The 27,050-nt window shown below is 52.2% G+C and overlaps 9 protein-coding genes across 9 annotated transcripts; 6 read left to right on the top strand and 3 right to left on the bottom strand.

Annotated features, from left to right (window-relative positions):
* The first annotated feature begins 302 nt into the window (after positions 1–302).
* SMAC4_02582 (uncharacterized protein) lies at positions 303–1,871 on the top strand. The gene is made up of 2 exons (XM_066089799.1): positions 303–971; positions 1,034–1,871. Exons 1-2 carry the CDS (start codon positions 333–335, stop codon positions 1,616–1,618), a joined length of 1,224 nt encoding a protein of 407 aa, XP_065946192.1. The 5' UTR covers positions 303–332; the 3' UTR covers positions 1,619–1,871.
* Positions 1,872–2,309: 438 nt separating this feature from the next.
* Positions 2,310–5,470, top strand: SMAC4_02583 (uncharacterized protein). The gene is made up of 3 exons (XM_066089800.1): positions 2,310–2,844; positions 3,014–3,752; positions 3,824–5,470. The coding sequence occupies exons 1-3, from the start codon at positions 2,765–2,767 to the stop codon at positions 4,115–4,117; spliced, it is 1,113 nt and encodes a 370-aa protein (XP_065946191.1). The 5' UTR covers positions 2,310–2,764; the 3' UTR covers positions 4,118–5,470.
* A 1,548-nt stretch (positions 5,471–7,018) lies between these two features.
* Positions 7,019–8,164, top strand: SMAC4_02584 (uncharacterized protein). Its single transcript, XM_003352101.2, has 2 exons — positions 7,019–7,319; positions 7,392–8,164. Exons 1-2 carry the CDS (start codon positions 7,311–7,313, stop codon positions 8,121–8,123), a joined length of 741 nt encoding a protein of 246 aa, XP_003352149.1. The 5' UTR covers positions 7,019–7,310; the 3' UTR covers positions 8,124–8,164.
* A 36-nt stretch (positions 8,165–8,200) lies between these two features.
* On the bottom strand, positions 8,201–9,939 carry SMAC4_02585 (uncharacterized protein; the record flags this gene model as incomplete). The annotated part of the gene is made up of 3 exons (XM_066089801.1): positions 9,460–9,939; positions 9,350–9,384; positions 8,201–9,285 (listed from the first exon to the last, which is right to left on the bottom strand). Exons 1-3 carry the CDS (start codon positions 9,786–9,788, stop codon positions 8,201–8,203), a joined length of 1,449 nt encoding a protein of 482 aa, XP_065946190.1. The 5' UTR covers positions 9,789–9,939.
* A 4,249-nt stretch (positions 9,940–14,188) lies between these two features.
* On the top strand, positions 14,189–16,877 carry SMAC4_02586 (uncharacterized protein). The gene is made up of 2 exons (XM_003352103.2): positions 14,189–14,653; positions 14,756–16,877. The coding sequence occupies exons 1-2, from the start codon at positions 14,490–14,492 to the stop codon at positions 16,866–16,868; spliced, it is 2,277 nt and encodes a 758-aa protein (XP_003352151.1). The 5' UTR covers positions 14,189–14,489; the 3' UTR covers positions 16,869–16,877.
* A 117-nt stretch (positions 16,878–16,994) lies between these two features.
* Positions 16,995–18,956, bottom strand: SMAC4_02587 (uncharacterized protein; the record flags this gene model as incomplete). Its single annotated transcript, XM_003352104.2, has 5 exons — positions 16,995–17,851; positions 17,985–18,107; positions 18,181–18,472; positions 18,514–18,784; positions 18,859–18,956. The coding sequence occupies 5 exons, from the start codon at positions 18,954–18,956 to the stop codon at positions 17,619–17,621; spliced, it is 1,017 nt and encodes a 338-aa protein (XP_003352152.1). The 3' UTR covers positions 16,995–17,618.
* A 2,329-nt stretch (positions 18,957–21,285) lies between these two features.
* On the top strand, positions 21,286–23,302 carry SMAC4_02588 (uncharacterized protein; the record flags this gene model as incomplete). The annotated part of the gene is made up of 2 exons (XM_003352105.2): positions 21,286–21,624; positions 21,693–23,302. 2 exons carry the CDS (start codon positions 21,286–21,288, stop codon positions 22,824–22,826), a joined length of 1,473 nt encoding a protein of 490 aa, XP_003352153.2. The 3' UTR covers positions 22,827–23,302.
* Positions 23,303–23,741: 439 nt separating this feature from the next.
* On the bottom strand, positions 23,742–25,058 carry SMAC4_12701 (40S ribosomal protein uS14). Its single transcript, XM_024655481.2, has 3 exons — positions 24,897–25,058; positions 24,543–24,642; positions 23,742–24,301 (listed from the first exon to the last, which is right to left on the bottom strand). Exons 1-3 carry the CDS (start codon positions 24,956–24,958, stop codon positions 24,293–24,295), a joined length of 171 nt encoding a protein of 56 aa, XP_024511363.1. The 5' UTR covers positions 24,959–25,058; the 3' UTR covers positions 23,742–24,292.
* Positions 25,059–25,729: 671 nt separating this feature from the next.
* Positions 25,730–27,041, top strand: SMAC4_02589 (uncharacterized protein). Its single transcript, XM_066089802.1, has 2 exons — positions 25,730–26,288; positions 26,346–27,041. Exons 1-2 carry the CDS (start codon positions 25,775–25,777, stop codon positions 26,939–26,941), a joined length of 1,110 nt encoding a protein of 369 aa, XP_065946189.1. The 5' UTR covers positions 25,730–25,774; the 3' UTR covers positions 26,942–27,041.
* The last annotated feature ends 9 nt before the right edge of the window (positions 27,042–27,050 follow it).

The raw sequence follows: 27,050 nt of genomic DNA, 5'->3' as shown, positions 1-27,050 counted from the left end.
TGTTTGCGTAGTTCTCTTTTGGAAAGAACACTGCACATATGCGGTACTGTTGGTCACTCGATTTTGGAGATCGAAATTCAATTCAGGCCATAGTCATGTCGGAGACTTGGACATTACCAAATGGGCAAACTATGGTGTCGAGTGCTGTGGAAAGCTTCTTGTATATGATGGCAGTCAATAATCCCACTCCTGCAATTGTTCTACTTTGTCCAAGATAAACTGAGTTTATTAACGACAGACTCTGGCTTTGTTTTGCGTGCGAAATCCGTTGTCATATTCGTATCTGACAGAAGATGGGTGATGAATCCGGCTGGCCAGTCGCCCGATCGGTAATGTCTTGTTTGAGCGATGCTAGTTCCCGTCCTGAGCCGTTCCGGCCCATTACATGTCCCCGCATTCAATGCTCCGCATTTCGTTGTTGGGATCCTCCGGGAGGAATATCACCGACGGGACCTTGGCAAACAACCTGTGACATCAAAGTAAGCAGAAGTGTATTGGTATCCCTTGAATCATATCGCTATTTACCGCTTAGCGCAACCGGCAAGATGTTGAGAGCACTTACCGTTCTCTCTCTGCTCTTTTCCAAACCTCCGCAACCATCAGGTCTCAACATCACCGTCCTTCAACCCGACGTGCCCTTTGTTCCTCACCCTCGCCTGTTATCCGGCGCTGCTTCCGACTCAAAAGAGATTATTCGACAATTTGTGCAGCTTGATCGTTCCACCAAATGGAAGCTTGTCGACAAGGTCAAGTTCGAAGGCGACACCTACGAGCCCGAAGGATTAGTTCGCATAGGTGATGATCGCTACTTCGTCTCGGCTGGTGAATACATCGTTCCAACGGTCAAATACAATGAGACCATCAACGGCACGGACCGAACAGCTGGCGAAGGGTTCGCTCATATGATCATCTTTGATAGCAAAGGGAAACGTATTGCCGATGCCTCTATCTCACAGGCCAAGTCTCTCGAGGTCTGTCCGTCCGTTCTGCAACATGTTCTTCCAAGAGTAACCGCGGCTGACAGAACAAGTAGTATCACAACGGTGGCATCGACTATGATGGAACCTACATCTGGGCTACCCTCTCCCAATACCGCCCAAACACAACAGGAACGCTCGTGAGGATGCGCCCTGACACACTGGTGCCAGAGCCCATCCTGAGTGTCGCAGACCACCAGGGAGGAGCAGTCCACGACACAAAGTCCGGAACTGTTGTCACTCTGAACTGGGGGTCGCGGAAAGCGTCGATCTGGAACGGGCACGACAAGCCTCCAGCGCCACCCGAGCTTACTCGGCCCAAGGCAGAGGTCAAAAACCCGAGCAGTTTCGTCGACTACCAGGATTGCAAGTTCCTGGGCCGTTATGAGCTCTACGGGACCCGGCCTGTGATGTTATGCTCTGGCGTCGCAGACCTGGCGAACACGCGAATCGGCGGCCTCGCGATAGTGGACATGGAGACCATGGTTCCTCTACACGAGGTTCCCGTGACCTTGGTGTCGGAACTTGGTGCGGCAATGACCAAGAATCCGATGGACGTAGCTATTGTGGATGGTAAAATGAGGCTGTACTTCCTGCCCGACGAGAGGAATTCGACACTCTATGTGTACGAGGCGGTTTGAGTTTTTGGCACATTCTGTTGCCGCTGTGCTGCCGCACCGCTACCGGGTGTTGGAACATTTTGAAAGAAGCGATGTTTTGTTCGTTATTACCCCAGCAAAATAGCAAAAGAAACTACTCATTCGAATGCCCTTTGTAAGAGTGTTTCTATAAAAGATCAAGTGCAACCGTTGTTGGCTGTTGGTTTCCATGGATCGCGTGAATCTGTTCCCCTGCGGCCCTGCCAACACAGGGCACGACGTAGGATGATTGATCGATCTAGACTCGCAAATTCACTGGGTGTCGGTGTGTCTCATACGAGTACCATTTTTGAAGAATGGGATTGAGAACGGCTGGGTATGATTATGTGACAAACTGAGCTGGAATAATATCGCATACTGGCCATAGCCAGCCCATCGATGGTGTTGGGTGATGATGTCCACGATCATTGATCTGCCCCTGCTGCTGACAGTTTCGCTGAGGTCAAGTGAGGGTAACTGATGGAGCTTGCTAGCTGGCTTGGCGGCCCGCATCATTTGGCGGGGACCTAGCGTGTGCTCATACTTGTTAGCGTAGCCCTTTCCCTGCAGGAGCAATCGCCTGGGTAGGAGGAAATCACTAACAGGCGCTACTTCCGAGATGTACCCACTACGCGAGCGCTGCGTCACTATCTCCAGGTCTTGGAAGCCGATAGGCTCACGGTCGAAGGTTCTACAACCTCCTGCTCCTGATACACACGCCCTTCGCCAAGGCATTTTACGGCTTTGTCCCTCCCTCTTCCACGAAGTGATAACTTCACTCCTCAATTCTCTATTGCTTCTCGAATCTGCTCAATATCTGAAACCTACACTCTCGCGTTGCGAATCTGCCCTTGCGCATTCTAGCCAAGAACGACCTTGACGGGCGCTTTCACGAGCCATCCGACAGACCCACGAGCGCTATCGAATCGCTGACGTCTAACACGCATTCCCGTCTGTCATCGCTACCTTGCCTTAACTACCTTACCCGCACCACAACAACAACAACCCGACACGTCGAGTTGATCTTGCATTCTCCTTTGCACCTCACGACGAGGAGATCTTCGCTGCTCTAACCAACATCTTGCAATAAACCTTTTTATTTTTACTAAACACATACACCATACTAGTCTCTGATATCGCGTCACAACGATGGTCAGAGAAACGAAGCTTTACGACCAGCTAGGGATCAGCCCCACGGCTACCCAGGACGAGATCAAGAAAGCCTACAGGTAAGCATAGCCCTCGCCCACGCCAAATGCCCATATCATCGCTCTCCCAGTATACCATCGAGGAGGTCTCCTCTCTTTTCAATGTTATCAAGTTTTCACTTCGGCAGTTCACGTCATCCCCTCTTACAAGCGCAACTTCCAAATTGGACCCCTGCTGACCCCTCACCAGGAAAGCCGCCCTAAAATGGCACCCCGACAAGAACAAGGACAACCCGGAGGCTTCCGAAAAATTCAAGGAGTGCTCCCAGGCGTACGAAATCCTATCGGATCCCGAGAAACGCAAGACTTACGATCAGTTTGGCCTTGAGTTCATCCTGAGAGGTGGCCCGCCCCCGACCGAGGGAGGCGCAAACCCATTTGCCGGTGCCGGAGGAGCCGGTGGAATGCCCGAGGGCTTTGCTTCCTTCTTCGGAGGAGGAGGCATGCCTGGCGGCGGAGGAGGTGCGAGAACATTTTCCTATGGATTCAACTTTAGCAACCCCGAGGATCTCTTCCGGGACGCATTCCGTGATGAAAAGATGGGCGGCGGTGGTGGCATGGGTGGCATGGGCGGAATGGGTTTTGAGGACATCCTCTTTAATGCTGCGCGTGGTGGTGCAGGCTCGCGGCGGACTACGAGAACCTCCTTCCCCGGCGACAACATGCGCAGTGCCCGCCAAGCAACACCCGAAGTCACGACAGTTGAACGCCCCTTGCCCGTATCCCTTGAGGATCTGTTCAAGGGCACGACGAAGAAGATGAAGATCAAGCGCAAGACCTTTGACGAAACCGGCAAGCGCACGACGAGCGATACGGTCTTGGAGGTACCCATCAAGCCCGGTCTCAAGAAGGGCAGTAAGATTCGGTTCAAGGGTGTTGGCGACCAAGAAGAGGGTGGCCAGCAAGACTTGGTCTTTATCGTTGAAGAGGTACGTATCCTTTGCCTAGCCTTCTCTCAGACAATGTAGTTTTCAGCAACGGTTAGCTGACTATGCATTAGAAACCGCATCCACTCTACACTCGTGACGGCAACGACCTCCATCACACTATCGACTTGGACCTCAAGGAGGCATTGACAGGGTGGAAGAGAACCGTCACCACAATCGACGGCAAGAACCTTAACATTGAGAAGGCCGGCCCGACACAACCTGGGAGCACAGATGTATACCCCGGCCAGGGCATGCCCATCTCCAAGCAACCAGGCCAACGGGGCAACTTCATTGTCAAGTACAATGTCAAGTTCCCCACCACCCTGACGGCTGATCAAAAGCAAAAGCTGAGGGAGATCCTCTAAATGGTGTTTCAGCGACGTCTATTGGTTTTCCTGCGGTAGTTGAGTCTCGGATACTTTGTCCTTCTTGTCGCCTCAGCAAGAAGGGCCCAGCGGCCCTCGGGATTGGCCTGAAGAACAGCTTCGACGCCGGCCTTGAGAACATTCGGGAACTCGTTCAGACCCATCCCCTCGAAAGCATGTAAAAGAGTGGACGACAGGGATTTATCTTCTACCTGGAGGCGTTTGTTTTTGTCTCTGTCCGCCCTGTGCGGTCTTGCGATCATGGTCCACCATATTTTGGGCGTTATTGGAGTCAAGTTTATTTTTGTTCAGTTTGTACTACGTTGGGGCTCGCATCGAGATTGGCACTGTTGGGTTAGGCGGCATATGTAGTGAGAGCTGGTGATGACAACGATTATGATAATGAGAAGGTCAAAGCTGGCAATAGTCGCCAGAGACACGCCTTCCCAACCTCTCGACAGGGGCACGAAGCTCTAGACATCAAATGGCTATATCTGTCTTTCTGTAGAAGACGGCTCGGGATATTGCATCACGAAATGAGTTTGAAGTGACAGTCTTCGGTCGTCATCACTAAGCTACCACGCAAAGTGAAAGTTGGCCAGAACCGTAGACGGACAAGCAAGGTGGTCGAGGTTGATAGATGGACTAGGTACTTCAGAATGCATCTTAATTTGGCCCAAAGAACAATTCTCCATTTCCCTACTCAACCGGGAAAAGAACCCGGAATATGCTGACAGACGAGCGACATAACTGGAACGTGAGCCCAAGATCCAAACCCGACAGAACCCAACACATCACAACAACAACAAACATAATCAAATACTCACAATCTTTCTTCCCTAACATGAAGCATAGGAAGAACCCCGACCTCCTCTATGCCCATGATTCAACTGCCTTTCCTCGTGTTTCGGAACAACGGCATTGTATTTTTGAGGCCGACCCGTCTACCCAACGCAATGCGGGATGTCTACCTCCCGTCCAGAATCTCCCCCCGCCGAGCCTGCCAAGCCAAGGTTTGGCGATCGGGAAACGCGGCACACCTTGATGAATTGCAACGCGACATTTTGCGAAGCCAGGAAGGTGGGAAGGTAAGCAGAAGCAGACGCAGACACGCAAGTAACCACTCGGTCTTTTTACCTTCCCCGCGGTTGCCTTGCGTGCGGGAAGAGCTTCTGACATGACATGAGCATGGCGTTTACTGCTGGCCGCGGGGGTCTCAATGGAGGTTATGAAGGGCATCTTGTTGAAACCAGGGCATAATGAGAGAAACAGATGTGCAGGGTCCTGGTCCACGCAGACCGCAAGCTTCTGTGAGGTTCTGGACTTGAATTGAATTGAATTGAATTGAATTGAGAGCTTCTCTTTCACCTGCTCCCGGTTTGTTCGTTCGTTAGTTCCTCGAGTGAACGTCAAGGTGGTTCGATTGGGCTGGGCTGTCCTTGGCTGGGAGAGAGTTCTGGTCTCATTGATAGTGGCAGTTATGTAGCTAACTTTTATCCAGCATACTCGAGGGTGATGGGTGCCTTTTTGGCTGGGCGCCAAGGCTCTTTCACCCTCTTCCCGTAAGGAGAGGGTGGCAATAATTTAGGATATAAAATAAACTTGGGACAATCAAATTTGTATACACAACATTAGCAAATCTGTTAGTGAAAGCTAAAAATTATAATTTCTTAACGAAATCTTTATTAAATATTATATTAAAAAAAAAAAAAAAAGATAATCTAAAAAAAGGAAATAGATTCCAAATAAGTGCATCCCAAAAAAAATCTTCTGCCTTTGGAAATATCAATTTCATTATTATCTCTTTACCACATTAACTAATATTGTAGCTTCTTGTTTTATATAAGAAAATATTACTTTTTTCAATTTTTTCAATATTGTATTGATAAAAAAAAAAACGCTTTAAGCTTGAGGATATTATTTCATCCTAGCCCTATCTTTTATCAAATTTACATTAAGATCCGGATAGTAGTTCATGTTGGTGTTGAGTTAAGAAGTTGATTTCCCATACGAAAAAGCGTATCCCAGATTTACTTCATATCCCAAATTATTACCACCTTCTCCAAATGAAGAGAGGGTAAAAGAGAGCCTTAGCACGCCCAAGAAAGCGAACCCATCACCCTCGAGTACCTCTATGAGCCATTGTTAAGAGACTAGACTCTCTTTAGCGTACTCGCTAAGCCCCGCTCTTACCACTATGGGGCTCTCGGACCACCAATGACATCACCAGATACCCCACTACTGTACCGCGACTCCGATGCCGATCAACATCCTGTCTAAGAAGGCACGCATCTGCAACGCTTTCCGTCTGTGGTGTTGGCGAGAGGGGCCTGAGGGGGTGAATGTGAGGGTGCGTGAGGGGTCAAAGACATTTTCAGAAAGTGATCGGGAAGATCCCTATGGGAAGGCTGGAAGGGACCATCCTCGCTTGCTTGGTGTTTCATGATTTTTTCCCGAGCTTCTTCTTCATCTCGAGGGTTGTGCGTTCAGGTGACAAGCAGTTCGTCAACTTTGTCAGTTTTTGGTCCTCGAGCGCAGACCGCGCAGAGCGCGCAGACCTGACGGACGGTTAAGGTTCCGGAACTTGGTGGGTGGGCGGCTCGTGGGGTGGAGTTTCAGGAACGGACAGGGAACCAACTCGTAACCATTTGTCAAGACCGGGCTATTCACGAGTAGGGCCTCGGTCCTTTCCATTGGGTCTCCCACGGGGTCCTCATTCTATTTGTTGTTGTTGTTCTTGTCTGTGCCCTGGACGGGACCGTGGATGGTGGGTTCCTAGAGCAGACCGGGAAGTAAATCTTGGATTCAGTAGTCCGTTCTTAACCTTCGTACTTGAGGCTTTCCCCCGCTCCTACTTATCTCGTGGTCTTTCTTCCCTTCCTCTTTCTTCCTCTTCCTTACGAACGGCCTCAACTTCCACCTCTACCTCCCTCCTCTCGCTCTATACCCTCGTCTGTACTGGCAGACGTGCTCTCGCTCTTGTTGTACCCGTTTTTTGCTTATAGCTCAAACTTTTGTTGCTTCGTGTTTACGAGATACCCATTTGCTCATCACGTTCATCCTTTTCAGCGATCAGCCTTAGACGATCGCTTTTGGAAAATCACGGCCGGAGACTTCGAACCCGTTAGCGACGCCATCATCTAAGAACACTTTTATACCCCCAATTCAAACGATAAACTACCAATCAGTCAAAATGGGCAAGGTAAGGACCACTCTGTCTCCCGGGCCACACAGAATTCCACGAACGGCCACTAACAACCGATCCGTCACACAGGTCAACACCATCCTCTTCGACTGCGACAACACCCTCGTCCTTTCGGAGGAGCTCGCCTTCGAAGGCTGCGCCGACCTGATCAACCAGATTGCCGCCGCCAAGAATGTCCCGCTCGAGAAGGCCTTCACGGGCGAATCGCTCATCGTCGAGTTCGTCGGCCAGAACTTCCGGGGAATGATGCGCTCGCTGCAGGAGCGGTACAACTTCCCGCTCACTGAGGAGGAGCTAGACACATACGTGAAGAAGGAAGAGGACGTGGTGATCGCCAAGCTGCAGGAGAAGCTGTCGCCCTGCCCCAACGTCGACGACGTGCTCGAGCGTCTGGCGACCGAGGGCAAGTACGAGCTCGCGGTGGTGAGCAGCTCCGCTTTGCGCCGCGTCAAGGCCAGCATCGAGAAGGTCGGCCAGGACAAGTACTTTGGCGACCGCGTGTTCAGCGCGGCCACAAGCCTGGAGAAGCCGACGAGCAAGCCCGACCCGGCCATCTACCTGCACGCGCTCAAGGTGCTGGGCAAGAAGGCAGAGGAGTGCGTAGCGGTGGAGGACAGCAAGAGCGGCACGCTGAGCGCGGCGAGGGCGGGCATCAAGGTCATTGGGTATGTTGGACCCTACCAGGCCGCGGAACGCCTCAAGATGGAGAAGGTCCTGGCGCAGGCGGGTGCTTCCATCATCATGGATGACTGGAAGCAGTTTGAGGGGTACATGGCGGCGATCGAACAGGGCGACTATTAGAGTGTTTTTTTTTGTTTAGACGATATCCATCATGTTTTTTTCTTTCTTGGTTTCCATTGAATTAAAACAGCCCATTTTCATTTTCGCCAGTCCATTAGAAAACTGTTTACGCTCTGAAGAGTTGCCCTGCTCGGGTTGGCATCGGGAAATGCTGTCATGATATGACCGAGCTTCACCCTAATGGAAGGCTTGTTGTGATTCTGCTCTTGGTCCTCTGCAGACCTCACCGTCCCAGCCGAGTCGGCAAAGCACCAACAGTAAAGAGCAAGAGCCACTCCAACTGACAAGTCTCTTCCCGACTCGCATAACAAGACAACCTCTTTATTTGCATCTCTGCCCGCGCCGGTGCCCGTCCCTATCTCCGTCTCGACATCGTGATCGGCGGGTTCTTGCAGGAACCGCGAGACAAAGTCGCAAATACTCGGCAACGCCTCCCTTAAGAACCGACTCGCAGTCTTGCTCTTACCCAGCCCAACTTCCATATGCCTCTTGGACTTCTCCCACGTCTCCTTTTCCGTCGTCTTCGGGACCAGACTAACCACACAAACCTCTTTCTTGGAACTCGAAGAAGCGCTCCGCAGCGCTTCTTCCTCGGCCGATAACGCACCCACCAACAACCTCGGCGCAACCCTCTTCAACTCCCCGACCGCTTGTCCACCCGCCTCCGAATTGGCAACCAGCTCCTCAATCAACCCCGGCAAATGCCCCTCCGGCGTCTCCAGTAGCCGACTCTGGTTCGCCCAGAACAGCGGCGCTGTCAACCCGTGCGCCCAGTTCTCCGTGTCGTCGCCCGCGCCCTGGATATATCCCTCCTCGCTCATCTCCGTCCCAACCACCCGGCGGGAGCTGGTGCAGCAGACGACGGGGTGGTAGCGGGTCTTGATCTCGGCGAGCATTTCCGGGGTGAGGTCGTCGTCGGGGGTTACCCAGAGCGGACGGAGGGGTTTTTGGATGTGTTGCCGGAGAGCAGGGAGGTCGGGTTGGAGAGCGAGGAGGGAGGTGAGGAAGAAGGGAAGGCGGGAGGTCATTTGGGAGGCTTCGGAGGAGGAGACTACGGTGGGCGGGACGTGGAGGTCATGGGAAGAAGGGTGAGAGGGGAAGAGGGTTTGGTTGAGGACGGCGCACCATGTGGGAATGGTTTTGGAGAGGGCGTCGGGCATACCTGTTTATGATGTGAGTGAGAGGTTCTGACTTTGGAGTTGTCAAGGGGACGGGTGGTGACATACGCTTGCCTCGCCTGGTTGAGTCTACGATGATGCATCTGTGATCCATCACGATTGTCAGTAAGGGAAGTTAAGTACTACTACAATCAGATATGCAGTGAGAGCAAACAAACCCATCATGTCTCCCAATAACCTCCAAAAGATGAAAGTTCAACCTCCTCGTGCTAAACTTCCACTGGCCCGTATGTCCATCGGTGCTCTTAAAGTAAGCAGACAACCTTTTCAGGGCGGGATCGATATACCAGCTGCCGCACCGCTCGTTAGCCACGAGCGGCAATCCCAGAACATCAGCTACCTTCTGCACGAAGGCGGCATCGTGCTGGATGGACTTGAGCCGGTTGGTGATGGAAAGATTGGACTTTTTGAGATCGCCTAGGATCTTGGAGAAGTTGTGGTTGGCTTGCTCCGAAAAGACAATGTCTGCTAGGGTGGGAGCCGGCATCACGGGCTCTTTTTTCCGATGCCTTTAGCTTTACGGGCTTACGCCGGAGCAAATTTCGATTTTATCTCTCTCCTTGCAGTGGTTGTGTATACTGTATTGTATGTAAGCGATGATGATAATGATGATGATGATGATGATGATGATGATGATGATGATGATGATGATGGAAAGCCGGACCCCGGATTTCTCGAGTCGGGGAGATAGATCCCGTGATGCGACTATTCGATGCTTCTTCCTTGTTTCAAAAACTGCAATACGAGACTGCCCTGGTCCGATATGTTGATGTTAGGTATGTTGTGACTGGTATTTTGGGAGGGAGTTATTGTATCTTGATGAGCCCGAATATCGTGGCTTAGATTTCTTGGTGTTGAGGACGACGGAAGGTTACGATGAAGTCAAGAAAGAACCCTGCCTGCAGTTGTCCGGCACTGAAATCTGCGATTTCAGTTCCCTAGCGTGTAAGAAACTTTACGGAAACCTTGAAACAATCCTCTCGGCTTGTAACGAAGCTCGCGCGAAGGAAGTGTGGATTCTTACACTACTGTACTGCGGTATGTACCTGTACGCTAGTGCGGTAAGGTAAAGTAGCGGCCCAAGCCACTGCGCTAAGCCCGTTTCGAGTCCACACCTACTGGATCAACTCCACACGTCCCGGCGGGTGGCCGGGAGCTGGGGACCGGGCTCGGGGATCCCGAGGAAGGATGCTGTTGCGGGAGGTCGGGAATGGACATGAACACTGGACGTCCGAAGTATGCCTCGCAAGGCTGATCCTTTTTTGGTGATGAGTTGTTTCGAGGATCGCTGTTGCAATGTCGGAGTTGAAATTGTCAATACGTAAACACGGAAGTCTGGTGTTGTTGAGAAGTTCGCTCGCTGCAAGTGAAATCAACACCGAGGATTTTGCTGACGCAGGTGCACGGATTCATGTCATTGCTTTTCCGCTTTAGCACCGTTGAAAGGCTTCTGTACGCTGTATGGTAAGAATGGGAAGAGCAAGGTGATCAGCAGCCATAACCGATCTTTCGAAATCCAGTTCACTCGTGTCTGTATCAAGTTGAAGTTAATTAAATAGGAACATGGAGGCACATATCATCATCATCATCATCAATCGTGTGGTCGATCTTGGTCGAGAAAACGATGAGATCTGGAATCATCCAGGGGCACTGATTACTGAGTGACCCCACATTCTTGACGACCAAAGAGTCTGGGCCTCCATTTTCTGCCCTTGAGGTTTTCTTTCTGTAACGCCATCAACGGTACGCTAAGGCAGTCGAACAACGTATGGAAAACATCATAACCGACGTTACAATTGCACGGCTTCTTCGAAATCTTGAAACTGGTTTCGAAGCGAAAGGATTTTTGGCTATTTCCCATTCTGACACCAACAAGATTGGTTCATCCAAAAATCGGCTTTTTCGTTTGGCCCGAATTCACCGTCACCTACATTCACACAAGAAGACAAGGAAATAGTTTGACCTTTTTTTTTCTTTTCGAATGATGGCACGATTGGCTATGATTGGCAATCGGAGTTCCCGATAGCTGTCTGCTCGGGCCAAGCTCCTGAACTGGAAACTCATTACACAGCGGCATGTAAGCCCGCCATTTGTCCTTTTATTATTTCCTTTCCTCGCTCGCGCGGCTAATCAAAAGTCCCAGACGGGAAGGATGCCCGGCTTTCTCATTGGCAGCCCCAAACTTGTCAGCGTACGGGACATGTTTCTTCTGGCGCTTCACGTTTTGCTTTTGAGTAATGCTACCGGTCTGACGAGCCTCTGTCGAGGTTCTTGTAAATGTCTGGAACGACGACAAACAAGCTGGCTGATAACTGCCGAGTACCTAGCAGATGTCAATCAAGGTGAAACGGAAATACCACGGCATTGACGACTCTGACTGCACCACGAAACATGCAAGCCAGCTTTGTGGCCCTCATGGACCGCCGTTTCCCCTGCGTCAGGTACCGTGTTGCCGGCGTCACAAAGGCCGGCTTCCGGGCGTTGTCCGCACCGTGACCGGCCGTAGCTCGGCTCCGCACCGGACAATTCTGTCCGGTTTACCACATTCGAGGATAGCTCCACGGCGTCGACAGGTGCCCCGCATGAAAGTTCGATAGCACAACACTGCCAGTTGACACAGCCTCTTCTGCTCCAGCATCACCCCCAGCCAGAGGGTCCCGACGATACTTGAGATCGTTCGAAACTGTCGTCCTGCGTTCCTGCCGGCGAAGCTTTTGTCGAGAGAAGTGTCTTGACTTCGAGACACCGCAAATTTAAAACACCCCGCCAATCGGCATATGAAGCTCTCGATTCTTGGAGATCATGGTCTGAAGCTAATCCCGGACGATGCCTTTGAAAAATGGGGCGCCGAGAACAGATCAGAAGATAGGAAGCTTGCTGATTGGTGGTGATGGAGACATGCTTGGCATGATCCCTAGCTTCGCCGCAAAATCATCAACGTTTCGACTTCACTCTTTTCTGAAGCCACCGACGCAACTTCTCTTCACTCTTCATTGGTGAAGACGTCAGACTGCTCAGGAATGTGCACTTCGCCTACGCCGCCCGGCCGCACCTAGCGAGGCCACCCATCCCTAACTTAGGGGACCGACCACCCTGAATTTAGGGCTGATGAGGAACTGCAAGTCAACGGGCGAAGGATCTGATGCCAGCCATTGAGAGCTTGTCCCAGGGAAAGGGTATGCAGTCGATGTAGGTATGTATGTACCTACATTCTCTGTCCGTCCTCTTGGGTCAATAGCCGTTCGTACATGCGTTTGTTGTCTTGAAAATGCGCAGCAGCCAGGCCATGGCCCAATCATCACGGTTGGGTAAGCTTCGCGATCACCATCCGAGCCATCCAAGCCGCACCGCCGCCTGTGGGTCGTAGGGCTGGAATGGAGAGCAAAGCCGGCGCCGGCCGGTGTTCGATTCGTCAGTGGACCACCGACTCTTCAACCCTCCACAAAGTCCATATCATTCTCATCGTAGCCCAGTGGCCCTACCTTCTTACTACGCCGCCATCCCGTGGTGTAGTCTTTCGGCCCGGCACCGTCAAGACCGCATCATAATCTTGCGCAACGTCGGTCCATGTTTGTTTATGTGTCGATCTTCATCAGCCCCAGCCATGGGTGATGTTGGTAACACAGACATGACGGGGTGACTAGTGGTCATTGCCGGACTTGGGTTGACGTTGACGTTGACGTTGACGTTGACTGTGTAGCTGTTATCCAAGCCTTTGCCGCCACATCGCGGTTACCATCATGCTGCCCTTTGTTGCGCAAAGTTGCGATTCCTAGGGAAACTCGGACAGAGGTCGGTTATAGTCCAGTCGGATAAGCTCCAGCCAAAACAGACTCGTGGCCCCTGTGGAAGGGTCCATCTCTACAGCATCCGCAGCTCCTCTTGCGCGACTTTCAAGCCGTTAGATGTTGAGATAACAAACTGGCAAGACATGGACATGCGGTCATGTTTGTTGAGAATGGCAGTGAAGACGCCGGCACATGATTTCGAAACGGGGGAGCCAATGCGCGCGGCCGGACTAGCTAGCCTACTACGTAGGTAGCCTCCGCCTACAGGTACGTACACAGCCTGGTGAGACCCTCGGTCCCTCAGAGGCAACCTTGCAGCCGTGTGGCACCCCATGTCCTACGAGCCAAACAGAAGCGGTGACCTTATGAATTATTTTCCCCTGCCCGCTGTGGAAAAATGATGGTTACGTACCTTGGCTTTTTCCTTGCTTTAGCTTGCCTTGCCTTTATCCCACCAAGAGACCTCATCAAAAAGAAACGCGGGGTGAACACCATCCATTCAAGCATCTCGGGATCTGAATGATGGAGGGAGGCATCTGTACCTACCCCCATCTCCCATAACGAGGCCTTCCCCCATGGAGATTGCTTCTTCCAACAAAACCCCATCACCCGAACCCCAATAATATCCCAATTCATTACACATCGGCTTGGAGACTCATTAAGGCCATCCACAAGCGAGAGCCGTGACCGACTTTGTTCCCATCTTGGCGTCCATTTAGGGATTCGAGTTTTGATTGTTTCGCACGAGAATACATAGCACACAGTTTGTTACCGTTACATGGCTTTTACAGACCCGTTTAATAAAGCATGGGTCGAATGATAGGGCAGCGTGGCGGATGGCGGCCTGCATACGGTAGCGCATGTTACCCCCTAGTCATTACAGTAGTACAGGACGGACTAGTTCCAGTACGTGTAAGAAGCTCTCTTCCCCCAATGCCATGAGGGTGTCTTTAAGAAGTCCTGGATTCGCCAAAGCTCCTCCCACCCTTGCCTTTTGTTTAATTCCATTTCTTCCCCCAAACCGAACCTCAAGTGACACCGACGTCGGCGTATCGCCTCGCTGCTTGCTGCTTGCTACTTACAACTAACTAGCCATACTCATCCCGTCGTTGTTGGTCCCTGATTGCGTCTGATCACCGGCGGTCCACTTCGTCCCGAGCTCGACGACATATCCACATACAACACATACATACATATTTACACATCGAAGACAACCGATCTGTTTGCGCGCGACGGTCCGATACACATTCAAGGCAACGAATTCGAGCCTGCCGCACGACTGCGGTTTCTTCGAGTCTTCGTCGACTGCGATGCCGCTACTTGACACCTGCTTTCACCCCAGACCGAAACCGAATAGCTCCAATCAACTCCAAGAGATCGACGTCTAAATACCAGCCTTCATGTCATCATCACCAGAACTTGGCCACTCGCCTCAATTCTCTAGCCTCTCCTCCGACATGATCGCAATATCAGCCATGAACGGCACGGCAGTTGACGCTTCGCAAAGGCCAAAGCGGGCGAGGACGAGCAAACCAAAAGTCAAGACTGGTTGCAGCAACTGCAAGTACGTACATTGCATTATGCATGTAGAAAGTTAGGACGATATGGATATGGGATGGCAGCTTGAAAGCATGGGATGAGATGCTAACAAGCCTTTCTCGGCCAGGTTGCGGAGAATCAAATGCGATGAAAAGCGGCCGGCGTGCTCCAACTGCGTCCGTTCCAGGAAGGAATGCACAGGTTACCCACCTCCGCCCCGGAGCGCGAGGCCATTCGAAGAAATCAGGATTGCGCCGAAACCACGACTGGCAGCAGCGACACCTCTTCCTGGCCGCGATGCTCCAATTCAACTTGCCCCACGCCGAGCTCTCAAGCAGTACCAAAGGCGAAACACACCTCCCGAAACACCACCACGAGAGTCTGCTGCCACTGCCGTGATACTCCACCGAGCGCCGACCGCGAACGTGCCATTTACCGACAGAGAGGGCTTGTACTTCCAGTTGTTCCGCGAACATACCGCCAACGAGCTTTCGGGATTTTTTGATTCTGGTTTCTGGTCGCGAACTGTCCTACAAGAATGCCACTCGGAGCCGACGATCCGCCATGCCGTGGTGGCATTAGGCGCCCTGTATAAGACATTGGAGAAGACGTGTGAATCGCCGCCGGGCTCTCCAGCCAGCGATCGAGATCCCACCGACCTTGCCATGACGCATTTCCGAATGGCTCTGGAGAAATATCACGAGGCCATCCGCTCGCTCCTAAACACAGAAGATCCCATGTCCAACCGGACAAGACTCATGGCCAGCGTGCTGCTAGCCTGCTTCGACTCGTTCGTTGGCGACCACAAACAGGCCATTTTCCAGATCCAGACAGGACTCCAGTTACTCGAAAAGCTGCGTGCTGAGAGGAGGCGGGCCTTCATCACCCAGCCGGGCGAGCCCGTGGAAGACGAGCTGATCCAGATGTTCACCAGGTTGGCGATCCAAGCCAAGTCCTACGACATGGCGTTCCACTTCCCGCAACCGTACGTCGTGCGCTTGACAGCAGCCGAGCAGGACCCCTCATCACCAGCTTCCGACGCCAGCTCGCCCGGCTCCCAGTTCCAGGAACCCATCCCCGACCGCTTCGCTTCCGTAATAGAAGCGCGTGTGGCATGGGACAAGCTCTGCGAGCGCATCTTCAAGTTCACCGAGACCATGTTCAAGCACGTTCCCAACGGGCCCATGGGGCTATTACCTCCCAACCTGAAGCGCTACGGCCTCAGCTTCAAACAGGATCTCGACGCCTGGTCGGAAGCCTTCGAGCCGATCCTCCAGTCGCGAACCGCACCGGGGGTAACCAGCCAGGAAAAGGCTGCCATCGCCGTCCTGAAGATGTTCCAGATCATGGCCCTGATCCTCTTCCTCATGACCTTCAACGCGTCCGAGATGCAGTTCGACAACTTCAACAGCTACTTCAAGACCATCGTCGACCTCGCCTTGGAAGTCGTCGGCGACGAAGAGCGCCGCGCAGCCGCCAAGCGCTGTCCGGATCCGGAGTTCTGCCGGCACGGTCATGACCATCATGGCCACAACGCGCGAGGAGCGCCACGAGACATATTTGGTGGGCATGAGTATGCGGCCCGGCATATCAAGCCGAGCTTCAGTGCCGACCTGGGAATCGTGCCTCCCCTGTTCGTGGTGGCGACCAAGTGCCGCGACCCCGTGATCCGAAGGCAAGCTATCCAGCTCCTCCGCAGTAGTGCTCGGAGAGAGGCCATGTGGGATAGCGAGCTGACGGCCAGGATCGGCATGTGGATCACGGAGATTGAGGAGTCGGATGATTTTTCTATAATCACGCCGGGAAGTAGCCCCGTGGCGAGTTACTCGCAGATGTCCCTGTCTATGGGCATGGGCATGGGTATGGGTATGTTTGGGGCTATGGACGAGGCTGCCGTCGTGGTGGAGAGCATGGATGGAGCCGCCGCAGCAAGTGAATCCGGGGTGGTCAGGTCTGATAGTAACGGGAGTGCGGCGAATGGGAATGGAAGTGCGAGGTGGGGAAGAAGGACGGGGAGTTCCAGCTCCAACAGGTCTGCTGGGAGCAGCAGCACCCACTACATTTGGCCAACACAGCAGCAGTTGGCGCCGCCAAAGGTCATTCCCGAGGAACGGCGAGTGATGGTGAGAGCAGTTCAGTTCGACTTGCACAAGCGGACGGCTACCGTCCAGCTTGGCACGAGAGGGTTGCGGAACGGTCAGATGGATTTGAAGACTAGGACTACGAGTATTACGTGGTGATTGCAATATTTTGGATACCCCCACCAAATGACAGAAAGAACAATTTTGTTTTATATGAAAACGCTATTGGGCCTTATATCAAGAAATGTTTGATGTCGTTGTCCTTTTTTATATACCCCTTTCCTTTTGAATATTCGGAAACGACATTCTTCTCGAAACATCTTACATGAACAGAAGAAGAGAAGAACTGGAAAAGAACGTTACGGATGACAGAAGACCGTTTTCCACGTTACAAGGAGCTACCTCTAGGTCTGCAGTTTCAAATGTAGCTTGGAACGACTATACAAACTCAAGCCTCTATGGAAATGCATCAAAGTTACTATGCTATCTTGTCAGTCTTGAACCAATAGAGAAGATGATCAAAGTTACTGACGTTACGACTCCTTTCCATTACACCAACCGAAATCGTTCTCTGAAACCAAGCCTTCCGACATTCGTCCGTCCCGTGATCACACTCATCAAGTTTAAAACAAGGACATGGATATACACATCCAAGTGAATATTGAATATAAAGTCAAGGAGAAACCGTATACTCCATACCCCAACGAACCCGCCAACAAACGCCAGATAACATAATATACCTACATGACTGCCCGTCCACATCTATTCCGTCCCCACCCCCATGTTCGTTTCTCATTCACAGGTACATCTTGAGTTTCGTATATACCCACCCGTACTTCAAATGCCTTCCTCGTTCATTCGTTCATTCGTCCATTGTTCATGGTTCATTGCCGTTTCGTAACCGTCTGTCTATTCCTCCTCATCATCATCATGATCCAACGACTCAACAAACGTCATCGTGACACCTTCATTACCAGTATCAACATTCAAGTTGACAGCATCAATAGTGGTGTCCCGCTTCGCTTCCGTACCGGTGGTGGTGGTGGTAGCATTGCGTTTGGCGAACTTGATGGGTACGTTGGCGATGTAAGAATGGACGACCTCACGCGCTGCGAGTTCGGGGTAGTTCCGGTCTTGGAGGGCTGCCGAAGGGAATAATGTGTTAGTTAAGCTAGCTCGGGAGACATAGAAAAAGGAAGAGGCAGCAAAGGTGGAAGGTGTAAGTGGAAAGCGGGTGAATGTGAATGTGAAGTGACTGGTGACTGAGTTACTTACAAACAGGAATACCCCTCCGGACATACATGGTCGTCACCTTTGTTGTCCTGCGTCTCGGGGCGGTGGTGGTCTCGTCGTTGGCGGTGGCGCGCTTCTTCTTCTTTTTCTCGGCGGCGGCGGGTTCTGCGTGAATCCCATTAGCAACTCGGACTTGAAGAACGGCTTTCGTAACAATGAGCGGATGGCAAACACTTACGAGTACTAGCATTATTATCCACAATAATGCCCACCCCCGAGCCTTCAGCACCAGTACCCAACTGAACCTTAGGTCCCTTGGTCAAGGCCGCCTCAGAGAACTTGAGCGCCCTGTCAAAGCCGGCAAGGTCTCTCTTAATCTTGGCCTTGTCTAGGTCTAGAGGTACCGCTTCCATGTCATCGCACGGCTCAGCCCGAGGGGCGATCGACTTCTTGCCCATGCCTTGGAGGCCCTGGATGGACTGGGCCTTTACAGCAGGGTTCTTATCATCAGCTTTTAACACATTCTTAATCTGAAGTGATACGGTAAGGTAAGGTAGGGTGAGGTACTCACTTGTTGAGCAAGAGTGGGATCAATCTTGGGAGCGTTGTTGTTGTTGTCGACCGCTGCCGGGCTGACACCTCCGGGGGTCGTGGGCACGACAACTGGTGAGGAAGGCAGGACGGTGGGAGCAGCAGCGACGACGACGGGAGCGGCGGCAGCTTGAACTGGCTTCTTTTCCTCGGGAGCCACATCGGCGTTGGAGGCAGCACCTGCGGCAGCGTTAACCGCAGCGCCTTCAAGTGCGTTGATCAGTTGCGAGACGTCCTGTTTACCTCCGAAGCTTATTTCACCATCACCTGGTTCATGCTGTTAGTGACTTATGTATTTGCTGGGGAGCAAATGTTGGGTTGGGACTTGCCGACTACCAAAGCGGGCGAGTATGCCCCCAAGTTGATGTTGAGCGGAAGAGCGGCAGCCAGGCCGGCGAACATGACGGAGGAGTATTTGACCATTTTTGAAAAATTGTAGCAACGACCACCAGGGACTTGCGTTTAGAAACTCGGTAGTATGAAAAAAAATATTAAGATGATAGAAAGAATATGCGACCAGCGACTACGACCAGCGTATGAGAATGAGAATACCGAGTGAATATGGAGGAAGAAACTGGAAGATCGAGCGCTGCTGATGGATGATGAAGCAGAAAGGCCTTAGAAAAAACGCCGAGACTTGATCTTTATGGATAACTTAAGACAATGACGAAGGAGTAGGACGAGTTGCTTTCTCTCGACCCCTCTCTCGACCCCATCACTGCCATAACTTCATGGGTGACAGGAGACTACGACACGCCTCTGTGAAACGCCAAGTGAGACTGATCACCTACAACTGAAGGGTAGCTAACCGACCGTGAGGGATATCCTGAACACTGGAAAGCTCCTGTAAGGGGGTAACAAACACCGACATGGGGTATAAAGGCGGCTGACTCTGAGTGTCCTTGGAGGCCAGTGGTCGATGAGAAATGCAAGGCGAGAAAGGTCTAAGGGCAATAAGGATGCGGAGAAAATACAGTACCGCAGGGGTTGAGACAATCCCAAGGGAGAGGCTCCGGAGAGCGATAGTATGGATCGTCACGTTCTAGTATCATGGAGGATAGTGTAGTCGTTCAGCTCTGTATCCGAGACCTGCCAAGAAGTTCCGAGCGGCATTGAGATGTTCGAAGATAAGGTTCTAGGCGCTCTGTAGCATCTAGACCACGGAGTACTGGCTCCCTGACGATGATACTGACCGTGAAGTCTGTGACAACCATTGCTTCGTCGCGATCAGACCTCGTGCCAAGCGCGGAGGCTGTTGAAGAAGCTTTGCTGAGCCGCCGGGTTCAAAGGCTTGTTTAGGAGATCTGAGCATTTGCAACGTCGAGAAACCTGGGGGCAGGGGTCACAATGCTACCTGGGATCTGTAACAGAATCTAGCCCGTGCTCTTGATAGTCAACACGTACCGAGACTCTGTCACAGTAGGCGGCAATGTAAACACCAACCACAATGACTTGGTACACCGAAGGAGACATCGTGGCTCATGCAAGCGAAGCACACCTTGGACACGGGAGTCGGAGCTCGATGCTGATTGATGGATATTTACCAGCAAGAAGATTAGATTGGCCGTTGATATGAGAGCTATTGTATCGGCTTGAAGACTGGCGTCTGGAGTCCCCAACTTGAACGGGTTTGATGCGCAAGTAGATGGGGGTTATCTCAAAGAGGGCGAAGAAAAACCCATCCGACCTCGATCAAGCTGCTGACCGTTCAGTTTGGTCTTTGCCTCCGGACAACCCTGAAGTACACTTTGCAGTTTCGTCCGATGTCAGCCGGATTTGACATGAAGATCGAAAGAGTTGCGTGGTGCAGACCACAGCCGGGCAAAGCGATACCAATCCCTTGATATACAGTCCTGACGATGCTCCCATGTCGCGAGATGATTTCATATAGCCATATAAGCCGTAACACCAGGGGTCTGGTTACTACCAAACCCAAACAATGTCCATCAGCGTTTGGATTGGTTCCTTGCTCTTCTCTATCTTTGGCCCCAGCTCTTCCAAGCAAGCATCTCAACCGCACGGATCCCAAAAACACGTGAAAGACAATCTCCATCGATTTCCCCATACCTGAGGTAGAAGTGCTCGAAGTTATCTGGCCCTGGTGCCCATGACCCGGCGAGTGTCCTAGCGTATCGGAGTATATTGGGGTTTGCCGACACTTGTCTTATTTTTCTGATCATGTTCAGGTCTTTGCGCACTAGAAAATGTCCAGGAGGAAAGCCGTGAGGTGATATTCTACTTGCATATCATCCTGAACAGGCTCTGGAAGCACATAAGCGAACCGTGACAGAAGACACAAAGTTCGAGCAACATGACAATAGGCTCGGTTGCTGGGGAAACTGTACCCGCCGTGTTAGTAAAGGTGTCTCCACTCTCCACTTTGATGCTATCACCAAACCGTAAAGGTGCGCAGCCGTCTGAGGTTCCTGGAAGAGCAGAAAATATACTTGAGAATGCTCAATGCAGAGGAAGGGAAGAGGGTATATGACGATGGCAGAGTTGACAGTCATTGTAACAGAAAAGAGTGCCGTAGTATGACAGAACGTCGTTGAAGTTGGGAATGGAGACAAACATATCCCGCAGACCTGGATGAACTGGTGGTCTGGTTCAAAGTCCAAGTTCGGACTGGAACGGCAAACAGTTCACCCCATCTCGATCTCGGCGGAGAGCCCGGGCGTGCACGGCTCGCACAGCACTTTGTGCGTTCCAAAACTGCCCCGCACGATAGGGAAAAGCAGGTCTTGGCATGGCAATGGGTCCATGCGCGACAGGCCCAAAATTTTGGATCGAGCCAAATATTTTCCCCAGGTCGAAGGTTTCCCATCCAGCACTCCTCGTATCGTCTGAGGTCCTGTTGGCTCGCTCTCCTTTCAACTCCTCCCGCTCATTCCTTGTGTGTGTTTTTGCGGATACCCTCAAGATGTCGATTCTCAGGACGATCGCCCCCTTCATGAGGGCGGCCCGTGCCGGTGCCAACACCAACCCCCTCATGGCCATGAGGTCCCCCATCCTCAACCGCGGATACGCCTCCTTCCAGCGTACCAAGCCTCACGTCAACATCGGTACCATTGGTCACGTTGATCACGGCAAGGTATATATAGATCCTTAGAAGAAAGCAAGGACCTTGACGACTGACATACATACCTCCCCCTCCTGTAGACTACCCTCTCTGCTGCCATCACCAAGCGCCAGGCCGACAAGGGCCTCGCCAGCTTCCTCGACTATGGCTCTATTGACAAGGCTCCCGAGGAGCGCAAGCGTGGTATCACCATCTCCACTGCCCACATCGAGTACTCGACCAACAACCGCCACTACTCCCACGTCGACTGCCCTGGTCACGCCGATTACATCAAGAACATGATCACTGGTGCCGCCTCCATGGATGGCGCTATCATTGTCGTCGCCGCTTCCGATGGCCAGATGCCCCAGACCCGTGAGCACTTGCTCCTCGCCCGTCAGGTCGGTATCCAGCGCATTGTCGTCTTCGTCAACAAGGTCGATGCCATTGACGACCCCGAGATGTTGGAGCTCGTCGAGATGGAGATGCGTGAGCTTCTCTCCAGCTACGGCTTCGACGGCGATGAGACCCCCGTCATCATGGGCTCTGCCCTCTGCGCCCTCGATGGCAAGCGCCCCGAAATCGGTGTTGAGAAGATCGATGCCCTCATGCAGGCCGTCGACGACTGGATCCCTACCCCCGAGCGTGACCTCGACAAGCCCTTCCTCATGTCCGTTGAGGATGTCTTCTCCATCGCCGGCCGTGGTACCGTCGCCTCTGGCCGTGTCGAGCGTGGTACCCTCAAGCGCGACCAGGAAGTCGAGATTGTCGGCAAGGGTACCGAGATCATCAAGACCAAGGTCACCGATATCGAGACCTTCAAGAAGTCCTGCGAGGAGTCCCGCGCCGGTGACAACTCCGGTCTGCTCCTCCGTGGTATCCGCCGCGAGGACATCAAGCGTGGCATGGTCGTCGTCGCCCCCGGCTCCGTCAAGGCCCACACCAAGTTCCTCGTCTCCCTCTACGTCCTCTCCAAGGAGGAAGGTGGTCGCCACACCGGCTTCCAGGCCAACTACCGCCCCCAGATGTTCATCCGCTCCGCCGATGAGTCCGTCTCGCTCACCTTCCCCGAGGGTACCGAGGATGCCGACTCCAAGATCGTCCAGCCCGGTGACAACATCGAGTTGGTTGCCACTCTCTGCCACCCCATCGCCGTCGAGGCCGGTCAGCGTATCACCGTCCGTGAGGGTGGCCGCACCGTCGCCACCGGTATCATTACCCGCATCATGGAGTAAACCATCAACTACTCACAGCAATGAGATGACGTTGAAGCTGTAAAAAGCTATGTAATGATATCTAACGCCGAACCAAAGGAGCCTAGACGAGCCCCCGCGGGTGAGGTAGTAAAAGACACACACACACACACATACAAGGAAAAAGGGACCGCCGAGCACCGCCAAAGAGAAGCGGGTTTTGTCGTTCAGGAGTTCAAAGAGAAATATACCTACAGTGTACGATGTAAAGCAATGAATGTTTATGGATCTGAAATGCCTTTTTCTTTCCCTGGAGAGCCTGCCATGTTGTTTTTTTGTACAAAAAGAGTGTTTTGGGCCCCTATGATGATCTCTCCCCTCATTATTGTTTTCTTATCGTGTTGTTAATCTTGTAGTATAGACGGTTCAAAAATGCCATGATAGAAGCCGAAAAACACAAAGTCAATACTTGTGTCTTATACCTTGGTAAAAGATGTCAAGTACATGTTGAAAGCCGAGCAGTACATTAAGTAACAGCCGAAGCGATCATAAACAACAAGCGAATACATACCAAAAGTGACCAAGCAGGAGGATTTTAGTTCGACTCTTTCGAGCACCACTTCACTTCAGACGGACATGGAGAACTACTCATCAGAGATTCAAAATTGGGATGCCAGCCGCTAGTCACGGGAGATTTAGAGTCCCTGACAAGTAGGCGTACTATCGACCTGATCTTCTTTTCTTCTTGTTCGGTTTTGGCAGTGCGAGATTATGTGGTGTTATTGGCACAGGTTGAGGTTCAAGCAGGATGATCTATTCACGATTCCCTGTTCGGTTTACTTCACAAGTCCACCATTGGTCATCAAGGTTCGCAAAAGTTGTTCACCGACCGTAAGCGAAAAGCATACGAAAGGTCACAGGTCACAGTTCGAGATATAAGATAGGAGACGAAATGCTGGTTGACCAAAGAATCACGCCGGTCTATTGATCGCTCGATGGGAGAGGAGCAGACAAAGTCTAACCTCTGCTGTTCCTCAGTCCGCCGCCCTGTTCCTCTTTTGCTTGTGCCAACTCCGCAGGCCCCAAAACCCGAATCCCGAAAGAAAACCAAGCAAGCAAAAAACTCCAGGGGGTGTGTGATGAATGAACAAGAAGCATTGCTGCTCCCAGTCCATTTTTTCGTAAAAGAAGTTGTCGTCGTGTCGTCTCGTGTGGTTGGTTGTCATGAGTCAAGTTGAACGCCCCCATTTTCCAGCGTCGTTGTCCCCCCTGAATCCATATCGAGATTTCCATCGTCGTGTCGTCTAAAACCGTATGTATGATATAGATGGACACGTCGCGCGCGATAGACAAAGTTGTTTGTTTTTTGGCTGGACATTTATTGCATTTCCCGTAAGATGACGAAACGATTTGGAACTCGGCTGTGATGATGTTGTGACCCTTTGTGTGTCCTCCCCTCATCATCGTCCTCCACCAAAACCTCCCATCATGTCAAGAAAGGGGGGAATTTAGCGGTGCTACAAAAAGAGAAAAACAGAGTTAGCCATGATCCTCTTGTTTCCTTTCCTTTCTCCATGATGACCCTTGCTGCACGCGACTGGGAACAATGTTTGGGAATCCCCCGGGCCGTAGAGGTTCTCCTTTTTGTTGTCGCAAGATTGTGTGTTCTCTCGTTCCGCGGCGCCGCGGCTTTCCATTCCACTGTTCCAGTCGCGTGCGCAATTCCGCTATTTTCTGCCCGTTGGTGTATTCTCTTACCTTGGTGAAGCCAATGTCGTTGGCCTTCTCACGGAAGCATTGACGGCAGATGTTGAGGCCGTACTTGCGGATGAGACCAGCAGAGTGGGTGCAGACACGGCTAAACAACGTCGCAAAAACGCCCGGTTAGCAGCAATTCTTCAGTTTGTCCGTCAGAAATTCGAATGTGAAGCCGTATTTCCCTGTTCCGTCATTTTCGCCAATTTCCCCATTCTCCCTCCTCTTTCAGATTTCCCAATGTCCATTTTGGCCCCAGCAATAATTTTGCCCCAAAGTGTTCGTGCCATATTCCCACCTCTTGCACAGGTGTGATGTATATGTGTGGATTGTGGATTGTTGAATAATAATCCTTACCAAGAGCGGGCGCCCTTGCCGTAGGTGCGGGGGCGGGAGTTCCAGACGGATTCGTGAGACATCTTGATTTTCGGGTTTTGCTGTCGCAGCGAGAAAATCGTTGGCGGGCGGCGGGTTGACGATGACTTGGTCTGTCGGGCTGGGGGGAGGGGAGGTGGTTTTTTTCGCAAGAGGGTTGCCAAATATGGGGCGAGATTTTTCTGTGGGCGGTTTCGCGGGTCCGGTCCGGCAGCAACTGCCCTCGTCCACTTGCCGCCAGGGCTTGTGCACGTCGGGCTTGGCACTCTCAGTGCACAGTTGCGTGGCAGATGGGTGTGGCTAGTGCGGTGTACTGTTTACACGGGAGGAAGGAGCGACACAGTGGCGCAGCAGTGCTGTGGCTAACCTTTTGAAGTTCTTATCGATAGAAGAAAGTTTCTTATCGTCTTATCGCTGTTGCACACCGCTCTGGACACAGTGCGGCTACAGACGGACCTGAGCTCTCAAGGCCCCACTAATGACAGCAGCATGCGGGGCTACAGCGACTCGGACGACTGATTTCAGGGGATTTTGGGGAAGCACTGAGCGCTGACACGACCAACTGGCAAGGATCACAAAGGTTAGGCCAGTGGCTGTTGACCGGGCGGACAACTTCGAGTTGCCAGCAAAGCGCAAAGTGGCATCTTCCCCAAACTGTTTCCATCTGACTTCCAACCATTCATCTGGAACTTTGCCAATTTAGGATACCTTGCCCATTGTTTGAGGTTCGTTGCCACCAACAGCTGAGTTCCAAAGCAGGACATCTCGTGCCTGCTGGTCTTCTTTTCTCCTTTTCTAACACAACCAACCTCTAGAGCGTTTGCGATCAACAACTTCATCCACACGCCTCTTCACACACCATGGTCCTCCTCAAGAGCTTGGTGGTAGCCAGTTTGGCTGCTGCTGTTGCGGCCAAGTCCGCGGTCCTCGACCTCATCCCCTCCAACTTCGACGATGTCGTCCTCAAGTCCGGCAAGCCGACCCTCGTCGAGTTCTTTGCGCCCTGGTGCGGCCACTGCAAGACCCTTGCCCCCGTTTACGAGGAGCTTGCTACCGCTTTCGAGTACGCGAAGGACAAGGTTCAGATCGCCAAGGTTGATGCCGATGCAGAGAGAGAGTTGGGCAAGCGCTTTGGTGTCCAGGGCTTCCCCACCCTCAAGTTCTTCGATGGCAAGAGCGAGAAGCCGGTAGACTACAAGGGTGGACGTGACTTGGAGAGCCTGTCTAGCTTCATCGCCGAGAAGACTGGCGTCAAGTCCAGGAAGAAGGGTTCTGTTCCTAGCCTTGTCAGCGTTCTCAACGATGCCACCATCAGCGGCGCCATTGGCGGCGACAAGAACGTCTTGGTTGCTTTCACTGCTCCCTGGTGCGGCCGTACGTAACATTCAAGACCCATTTTTTTCGAAAACCTTTGTACTAACATATTCTTAGACTGCAAGAACCTCGCTCCTACCTGGGAGAAGCTTGCCGCTACCTTTGCCAGCGAGCCCGAGATCACGATTGCCAAGGTTGATGCCGATGCGCCCAACGGCAAGAAGTCCGCTGCCGAGTACGGCGTCTCCGGTTTCCCTACGATCAAGTTCTTCCCCAAGGGAAGCACCACCCCTGAGGACTACAACGGCGGCCGCTCCGAGGCTGATTTCGTCGAGTTCCTGAACGAGAAGGCCGGTACCCACCGCACCCCCGGTGGTGGCCTTGACACCGTCGCTGGCACTCTCGCTGCCCTCGATGAGATTGTTACCAAGTACACTGGCGGTGCTTCCCTGACTGAGATCACCGAGGAGGCTAAGGAGGCTGTCAAGAGCCTAAAGAACTCTGCCGAGCTCAAGTACGCCGACTACTACCTCCGCGTCTTCGACAAGCTGAGCAAGAACGAGGGTTATGCCGCCAAGGAGTTTGCCCGTCTCGAGGGCATCCTCAAGAAGGGTGGTCTTGCCCAGGCCAAGGTTGATGAGCTTACTGCCAAGGTCAACGTTCTCCGCAAGTTCGTTGAGAAGGCGGTGGAGGACGTCAAGGATGAGCTCTAAATGCACAGCTAACAGCTAGACAACAAGCTGTAGCTGGTTGCGTATAATGATATATCCTTTTCTGAATAAACGAATATTTGGTCCCAATACCTGTTGCGACAGCTTCTTG

This window comes from Sordaria macrospora, chromosome 2 (assembly GCF_033870435.1).
Source record: "Sordaria macrospora chromosome 2, complete sequence".
NCBI classification, from domain to species: Eukaryota; Fungi; Ascomycota; class Sordariomycetes; order Sordariales; family Sordariaceae; genus Sordaria; species Sordaria macrospora.
This window is presented reverse-complemented; position numbering and strand designations above follow the sequence as displayed.